Raw genomic sequence first — 10,000 nt, 5'->3', positions numbered from 1 at the left:
CATATATATATATAATATATACATATATATATATATACATATATATATACATATATATACACATATATATACATATATATACACATATATATATACATATATATACACATATATATACATATATATACACATATATATATACATATATATATACATATATATACACATATATATACATATATATACATATATATACACATATATATACATATATATACACATATATATATACACATATATATACATATATATATATTATATATATATACTATATATATATATATATATATGTATATATATATAGAAAGGGGAGATAACAGATATAAAAAAATTATCATTACCTGGTGTTATTATTACTATTATTATATTATTTTATTTTTATTCCATTTATCCATCTATTTTCTTTTGAAATTAGTCTCAAATCGTACAAGAATTCTGCGTGATTCTGGTCCGTTGAGGTGTCACGCCTCTGAAGCATTAAATGCACAAAGCATGTACAGAGCAGATCCTCGATATACTCCGGGGCAGTCCGTTTGTGCTTATCTTTTCCTTATCTGATAAGAATTTAGACCGAAACACCCCAAATGTTACAAGTTTATCCATCTTTCGACTGCATAGTTATCACACTGGGCTATTTTTCCTCCGACTGTTGGAGCAGATTTGCAGCCCGCAGCTTTCGGGAAGAAGTACGATATGCCGGAGGAACACAAACTTCCTCCAGCATATCAAATGACATTCTACTCGTATGTTTTTATCTATTCACTTATTTATTTTTTTAGAAAACAATAATTTCCTATAGTGATTTTAAGGAGGAATAATTTCTGGAGGTGGGCGGTATCGTCGATTAATCGGAGGTTGGGGGTAAAAATAGCCCAATGTGATAACACGTTAAATCGACTTTAATGTCTACTATTTCTGTCGGCAAAGGATTTGATCCAAATTAGCTGTGGTGGTGGTGATGGGGTCACCAAGGAAGCCATTGGGATTAAGCCTTCAAGGTGTACTTTAGATACTTTATTCTGGCTGCCGCCAGACGTGTGTGGGTGGGGGGAGTAATCCCCAGTTGTCTTTGGGTTAACTATCTCGGTTAAATTGTGAATTTGATTTTATTTTCCGCCAGGTGATTTTATTCAGTTGAGGGGGGTGGAACTCCGCCGCTCAGCGTTAGCCAGAACAATATTCTTCAAGTGCGTCATAGGGATATGGATGACTGGAGGTCAGGGGCATGGAACTATGCCTTATAGTCTCCTCCTCTTATGTTCTTCTGTTCATCGTGGCGAAGTCGAAATCTCTCGAACTGAGTAGATCCTTAACAGAACGTATAGATGCGTCACCAAACCGGAGGAGCTTCCTTGATGCAACCTTAACCCATACAACTACGATAACCTCTGTCGACTGGCAAATTACAGCCCACAGCAACAACAAGAACCTCAGTCGAATAAAATAATTTGGCAATTTTGATAGAATCATTGTCGAAGGCGCTCAGGATTCAAACTACGAAAACGGTTAAGTTCGTTATTTGTTTCCCGTTGTCATGACGACGACGACTCCATGGTGGAATGACTCAGAACGACATGAAGTTTATGTTCATCGATATTTGGCAATTACCCTTCAATATCGCAGTAAGTGGGGAGGGGGCGGGAGAGGGCACCCATGGGGGTGAATAAAATCGCCCGGCGGCAGCAAGAACACAAGAAAAAAGTCTGTGTGTGTGTGGGGGGGGGTGTTGATTACAATCTAACCCAAGTACTTATTTTTTTGTCATCATTATCATCATCATTATCGTATTTATCATCATTATTATATTCATCATTATTATCATCACCATCATTTTTTTTTTTTTTTTTTTTTTTTTTTTTACCCAAGTAATCACGTTCATGCTGAGGGCCATTGGAGAAAGTCCGAGTTGAGTGGCGGGGTTCTTTCTCCTCAGGTGACTTCTGATTTATCTGGAAGTGCCTGCAGCACATACGGCAAAGGTTACAAATATCAGCTTATCAGCTTATCGCCTCTTGGTGTGAGGTCCCTCCCACTCACTCTCTCTTCTCTCTCTCTCTCTCTCACACACACACACACTCACACACAAATCGCTGGTCTCAATCCAAAAGGTAATGAACCAACGCTAAAAGGCCGAAACCGTCACCTTTGCCCAGTGCAGAGAACAGTCACTGTTTGGAATTGGAGCGGAGTGCGGGATTCGAACCGTCATTTCAGTGAATGAGAGAGAGAGAGAGAGAGAGAGAGAGAGGGGGGGAGGGAGAGAGGGGGGGAGGGAGAGAGGGGGAGGAGGGATTTCGACTTACCGTTTGAAGCCCATCATCACCCGTTTGATCTGGTGTAAGTGCAGCATTGTGCCGCTCCTGAGCGTCTCCAGGCGTCCGACGCCACCATTGGTTGAGAAGAAGAGGGCAGGAGCCTCACGCTCGGTCGGTCTTGATGACAATCGGGACGCGGCTCACCTGTAATGCATACAAGTCCAGAATTAAAAATAAACAAGAAAATAATGATAACGATAATAATGATAATGGTGATGAAAGATTATGTGCAGATCTTCACACGCTTATATAACCCCGTCAGTGCGGTTGTTTATATGTACGTACATATTTTTGAATATTCTTGGAAATACCTTCGAGTTCTAAAAGATATCCAGTAATTTCAGAGACAGCATTAAGAATACTGTCTAGGACACCACACTGGGCTATTTTTCCTTCAACCTTCGATTAATCGGCAGTATCACCCACCCCCACAACCTTTTCCGCATTAAAATCACTATGGCAAAGTATTGTTTTCTCCACAAAAATACATATTACGTCATTTGATACGGAGGAAAATTGTTTTCCTCCAGCATATCTGATTCCTTCCCGAAAGCTGCGGGCTGGAGATTTGCTCCAACAGTCGGAGGAAAACCAGTCCAGTGTGATAATGCCAAAGGAATTTTCACTCGCGGAAGCTTTCGATGCCTTGAAAGCTCAAACCTGGGAACCTCTCACGTCGGATCGATGTCCAGGTACCCACTGTCACCTATCTAATAACCAAAGAATACAAAGTCCTCACTCCACATGTCCCCAACACCTTTAACTGTCTCTTCCACTTCTGATTACTTTCACAAGGGTGATGCAGACAAGGTCATCATATTAAGACGACAGAGCAGGACTCGCAATACTGGGTTTAAATTGGACAAATATAGATTTAAGAAGGAAAAAGGCAAGAATTGATTTACCTATAGAGTGGTTAACAAATGGAATAGACTTAGTAACCATGTAGTGAGCGCTGAAACTATCGGTTGTTTTAAGAAAAGGTTAGATAATTTTATGGATGGGGGTGATAGGTGGTAATGAACATGGAACTGCCTAGTGTAGGCATTATGGTCCCTTGCAGGCTCCTTCCTGAGTAACTATCTCGCGGTGACGGCATCACCGTAGACTGCACCATGTATGACCTCTGACCTCTCATCCGGGAGGGTAATAGCTGTTGATCACGTGTCACTCGTGATCCAAGATAGTGGTTAAACACTTTTTTCTTTCTTGAAAGAGTAACACCTATGACAGTGTTTGTAGTTTATTCCGTCGAGTTTGTGCGTGACTCTCGCGATAACGACCAGGTTAAACAAAGTAGTCAATGTTCATAAACTCTGTTTGCATATTTACCACGTAGGAACACATCGGGAATGCCCTACACACTGGCAGGCGAGTGCATTGGCAATTTGTTATCCTTGTAGTTTAAGGTCTTTGTTGGAGCAGGGTCCATTGGAAGTCTTCGCTCAAACACGCTCTCTCACGCACATATACGCTCTCACACACACGCTCACTCTCTCTCTCTCACACAAACATACACACACACACACACGCTCTCTCTCTCTCACACACACACTCTCTCTCTCTCTCACACACGCTCTCTCTCTCTCGCACACACGCTCTCTCTCTCACACACACACACGTTTCTCTCTCTCACACACACGCTCTCTCTCTCTCTCACACACACGCTCTCTCGCACTCTCCCCCCCACACGTTTTCTCTTTTTCACACACACACACAGAGTAAAAATCAATCACACAATCAGACATTCACATTCACTCAGTCACAGTCACACAGTCTCATACATTTACACACACAATTACACACATACATACAATCACACACACACACACTCGCACAGTCACACAGTCACACACAGTCTCACACAGTCATAGACACACACACAGTCATACACACATTCACACACACACACACACACACACGGTCGCCGTGGAGCGGTTGGTAGAGTGGTGGGCACCACTTCCGTGGTAACACGGTTCGAATTTTGGTAGATGTACTCGTTTTGTGTCGACTCGTTACAATTTTCAATGAAATGTCGAGGGTGTGTGTGATGGGAGTGAGGCTACAGGATGGCATTAGGAGCAGTTGATAAATAATCGTTTATTACAAAATCTGAATAACAAAATACAAGGCAAACATTAAGGTATGCAGTGTATTGGAGGATGAAACGGACATATCAATTAGAAACGAATGCATAGCTTTCTTACTTAAGGGGACCTTCTCATTTGAGACAAAAAAAAAAAAAAAAAATTTGCTGCTACCTCTATTAATTTTTTACCAGTTATAGAAGACCATTAGAAATGATTACACACCAATTTTCATAATATTTGGTTCAATTTTTTTTCTTTTATAAGTATTTATATTTTCCGAGGGCCGGAAAATTGGCCTATTTTGAAAATATAAGGCTCTCATATTTTTCAAATTTAAAAAAGCAGACATGAATTTATTTCTCATGTTATGCTCTTTTGAATTGTCTGTGCCAAATTCCCAAAAATTGTAAATAACTTTACATTTAAACCAAGTAAAAACAGAGGTGAAAAATCGAAGAAAAAAAATCACTATAACCTAAATAAAATATTTGGTAAAATTAAAATTTCAACTTTATAAAAAAAAAGTGCACATATAGATTTAATCAGAATTTATCCAAAATTCACTTCCTTTTTGTTCTTTTTTTAATATCTTGAAAATTGTGGAAGCCTTAGCATTTTGAGTGCAAACTTTTTGCATAAAACAAAGTTTTGAGAAAACGGGAGTTAAAGTTTGCAAAGACATTTTCTTTAAAACAGCAACTTGAAAGTCATTTTCAGTTATTACTTTTGTGATTTCCTGATAGATTCTTTTATGGCTCCTAGTCCCCTTGCATTTTTGAGCAATATTAGCCCCTCAAAGGGGGGGGGGATCATGAGTGACCAACTTATTCTTTGTCGCCAGGTTCTAAACTGAATCTTAAGAGAGCCCCAGCTTCCTATCCAGGATCTTTTGTTACTTCATATCTTTTTCTCTTCTTTTTTGAGCTTCTATGGCTTGATCTAAGCCTTTGTTTTTCTTTCAGATGAACTGGTTTACCTAAAAAAAATTATATATATTGTAAGTCGGTTACGTAAAAATAATTGTATTCATTGTACTTTCTACTTTTGTTTTCTGAGGATTTTTTTTTCAAATACCAAGTGTCCACAAACTGTACACATTACTGTCATTCTAGAATCAAATACTTCTTTATCTAGGCAAATTTCCAGACCACCACCACATATATTGCATTTGCCAATAGCAGCTACCATTTGGCGTAATGTAGTGTCTGGTATGGTATGTATCACTTCTATTTTATCAGGCTCCATCTCCTCCCCCTCCATCTCCTCCTCCTCCTCCTTCTCTTCATCCTCTGTTTTATCTTTTTCAGAAATTTCTTCTAACAAATGTCTTCTGACTAGTGCTGCGGGCATTTTAGTTACCATGCTTTCACTTTAATCATTTATAGTTTCAACAAACACATTTTCTTCCCTGTTCTCCTCCTCCATTTCCTCATCAGAGGAAAGGCAGAGATGAAGATCACATTCATCGTAGTTTTCTCCTTTACTATTTCCAGCAAATAATTCTGAGATATCATAATCACTGTCTGGAGGAACTGAAACTTTATTGTAAAAATTCCATGTAGGAAAAAACACATTATTTGTAGATAGTAAACGGTCATCGATTGACACCAGAACAGATGACTCATCTAAGTTACACTCGGTCACAACATGTGTGCTTGCTGATTCACTAGCATTTTTATTACCTTTTTTTGGTCTGTTTACTTTATTTATATGTTCTGTTGCCTCTGTCTGGTTCTTCTAGCGCGGCAGGGTAGAAATATTATGACGAAAATGTCCACACAAGCGTTAGCAAACACGAAACAAAAAAAAACAGCTGATCGCAAGACACGTGGCCACACTTTTATTGCTAGTGACACATAGTAAGTGGTAACAGTGTTTGATGGCATTGTATTATTATCAGATGTTGTCGTACACATGTGTGATCCACATAAACAAGAAATATAATATTCTTCACAGTATAGACATCAATGTATGCATAGGCATACGTGGAGATTTTTTACCCATACCTACATGTGAAAAAGGGTGTTTTTTCACCATGTATAATGCTTGTAGAGGTGAAATCTTTTACGTCTGGCAACATAGTAAGATCATTGACTCATTTTCATAAAAATCCCAAAATCGAGTTCTGGACCCAAAATCCCCCCCTCCCCCCCAACCGATGAGAAGGTCCCCTTAATCCGGAGGGAGGAATTTTTTTTTTTTCACATACGTGTATGAGGGGGGTAGAGGAGTCGCCAGGCTGGAGAATTTTGCGAGTCACAGTTTTAAACTATTCCGTCGGTCGATCGATTTGAACTTTCTCGTAGTGAGACGAAGGTAATGTGTGCATGATCATGTATATTCGATACTTTAGAAATGCACCTACGGGAATGTCACTCAGTATGGGATATGACTAGGTTTTATGCAGTCACATCTCTGGGAGTTTAGTGATATCTCTACGGATCAGAAACATGCAGCAACCTTTTAATGACTGGAGACTTGTCTAAAAATAAATAAATAAATAAAATAGAAAAATAAAACAAATAGATAAAAAATAAAATACTTCAAGAAAGGTCACACAAAAGTAGACTTGAAGATGAACAAGAATACGACGAAAGTAATGCTCGGCTCTGAAGTTCAAAGTAATAATTAATCGATGAAACGATGATGAAGCGTATCATTGTTGACACTAAAGAATTTGTAAATATGAATGCTATAAATGCCTTCCACCCCCAACCCTAGAATTATCTATTAAACTATGAACATCCTAAGCTAGCGCGGGTAATTGTCTGCATGCTTTTAACTTGTACTTGGAATGGACCAATCAAAATTCGCAAAGTGCTTGGGGGAACAGAGCAAAGAAGCCATGTCGTCTTGCTAGTTTAGTTATAGCAAGGCTGCTCGGTGACGACATAGCAGCACTAGATACATATGGGAAAATGTTCAATGCTCCTATTAGGCAAACACACACACACACACACACACACACACACACACACACACTCGTGAGCGGGGAGTTGTGTGTGCGTGCGTGTGTAAGGTCACAGCATTACCCATAGATCGGTCATATACGAGCTTTGAACTCTCTTCCGGGAGGGAAATTGCTGTCGATCACGAGTCCAACACGTGATCCATGGTGAATCTCACACACAACCACAAACACATACGTGTGTGTGTGTATTATATGCATCATTATTACAGTAATTTCATTTTGACTACGCACCCTAGCTGCAAAAACACAAAACAACTCGGCGTCTGGAGAAAATGCCCGAACTATGATCAGTCCAGAGGAAACTATAGTGTATCCACTCACGGTTCATCCTGTGAGCATCTACAGTTCTTCCCCCGAATAGTGGGGAGTAGGGGGGGGGGTGTTACAGAGGGGGGGTCCCGTTTGGTTTTGAGTGTTAATTTTTGGCAACCATGACGAACGTGTTGTTAGCATTGCTAGGAAGTATGAAAATAATTTCACTTTTTTTTTTTATTCACTGAAATTTAGTGAGGAAAAGTGAGTTATGATGAGTAGTCTCAAGATGGAGCCAAGAAGAAGAAGAAGAAGAAAAAAAAGAAGAAAAAAAAAAGCAGGAACCGATTTCAAGCTGAGCATTCAATGTCAAGAACCTGGCAATTGTGACCCAGTGACCGAACCATCAATAGAACCATGTTCCAAGTTCCTCCAGTTCACCTACGAAAGAAGAACATATGGAGATGCTGATTATATATTCACAGATCAGCAGACGATTGCAAAAGTACGCTGCCGTCGATCTGAAAGACAAGACAGCAAAAGTGGCACAGATAATGTTACGGGCTACTTGTCCCAGTGGTCACCTAGAGCGTGCCAGGGTATGATACCAGAAGGCCTGTCGACATGGAAAGAGTCTGCATCTTCAGAAGAGACATGGGCGGCCTTCTGCAGCCGCTAGTAAACCAAATTCTGCTGAAAGCGAGACTTGTCACTTCACGTGTTCGGCAACATCACCTTTCAATGCAAACTTGTGTTTCTTCTGCCAAAAAGACAGGAAAAAGTCAGTTCGTGAGGTGTATTCAGTGTAGGGAAACGACAGCAAAAGGCTGTTGTTGGGAGCTAAAATCAGACTTGGAAGGTGCATCTGAGTGCCTCCATCACTAAGAACGATGTTCGTACCATTGATGTTAACTACCCCATCTTATGCTGGGTTCAGAATGTCCAGCGCGGTGCAACTAACAGCAGTGAGGACCGGATATGTACAGCAAGAATTTAATATGGGCAAAGTAGTCTCAGACATTGAGTTTGTCAGTCCAGTTCGCACTCTACTCCTGGGTGGGGAAGCTCTTAACACAGCAGACCTCAATTCAGTCTACTCTAGTATACTTGAACGTAATTGAGTGCACGTAAAACCATCTACACGAGATGTTTTAAGGAGAAAATCACATCTTACATCGATAATGTCCACTTCACGAGGGCAAAACGGCATACTAAGTCAGATCGTGTTTTTACTACAGCTGTTCAAGATGCCGCCATGGATAATGTTATAGCAAAGACAGCTGAAAGTGACACGAGGCAGCTATTCGAGATTGCATTTCTTGTCCGAGCTGTCATTACTGCCCAGAAGCACCCATGGGAATTCAAAGGAGAACTGGGCAATGACGATGCTGAACAAGTTCCCAAAGCACCCAAAAGAAGATTACAAAGGATTATAAAGGAGGAGCATGCCGACAGGAGACCTTTTGGTCCATAACTAGGTCGGATGCGTAAAAATGATAATGGTAAGTAAACAAATAAAAATAAGATAATATAATAAAATAAATGAATAGATAAGGTTAAATAAACAGGTAAATAGTAAATAATATAATCCAATATAGTAATAAACAGACACAGTACCAAATAAACAATATCAAGTAAATGGCAGGTATTGCAGCATCTTGCATAGGTGTTTATCTAAACGAATCTTAAAGCTTCGAACTGTACTACATTGCACTGCCTCTTCAGGAAGTTTATTCCATTCATTAACTACACGGTTGGCTAGATTGTTTCTACCCACTTCCAAATCAAATCTATTTCCTGACATTTTGAGACAATTATTTCTTGTCTGATATTCAGTGTGAAAATTTTGTCACCTTTGATGATGTTAATTCCCTTTAGACTCTTAAATACATGTATCAAGGCACCACAGAGTCTACGATTTTTTAGGGAAAATATTCATATGATTTATTTTCTATATTTGGAATTAGTTTTGTGGCTCGCCGTTGTACTTTTTCCAATCCGTCAATGTCTTTAATGAGATTCGGCGACCACACGGAAACAGCATATTCCAAATGCGGACAAACTAACGGTTTATATAGCTTGTCAATGAGAGATGGACTTTTAAAGTCAGAAGACCGCGCAACTAGTCCTGGAATCTTATTTGCTTTCTCAGAGGCTGAAATACACTTAGATGATTTGAGATAGTTTCTGATAATTATGCAGAGATCCTTTTCACTATCCACTTTAACGAATTTCCAAATAACTTGTAATGGTACTTATTGTTATTTTTACCTATGTACATGACCTTGCATTTACTTGTGTTAAATTTCATTAGCCACTTTTCAGACCATCGCTATAGTTCATCATTTCTTGAATATCTAATTGGTTTAAGT

The 10,000-nt window shown here is 39.3% G+C and overlaps 1 protein-coding gene across 6 annotated transcripts in view; it reads right to left on the bottom strand.

Moving 5' to 3' along the window:
• LOC143020350 (beta-1,4-mannosyl-glycoprotein 4-beta-N-acetylglucosaminyltransferase-like) overlaps nucleotides 1–10,000 on the bottom strand; it is a 97,744-nt gene that overhangs the window by 41,989 nt on the left and 45,755 nt on the right. For all 6 annotated transcript variants that reach the window (XM_076176706.1, XM_076176704.1, XM_076176708.1 and 3 more), the window contains exon 2: nucleotides 2,304–2,459. In XM_076176706.1, the coding sequence (XP_076032821.1) occupies nucleotides 2,304–2,350 (47 nt within the window). In that variant the 5' untranslated portion in view covers nucleotides 2,351–2,459. The remainder of the gene's footprint in view (nucleotides 1–2,303; nucleotides 2,460–10,000) is intronic.

This window comes from Oratosquilla oratoria, chromosome 39, assembly GCF_046742065.1.
Source record: "Oratosquilla oratoria isolate Oo_2021 chromosome 39, ASM4674206v1, whole genome shotgun sequence".
In the NCBI taxonomy this organism is placed as follows: Eukaryota; Metazoa; Arthropoda; class Malacostraca; order Stomatopoda; family Squillidae; genus Oratosquilla; species Oratosquilla oratoria.
Note: the sequence above shows the minus strand (reverse complement) of the source record. Positions and strands in the feature narration are given on the sequence as shown.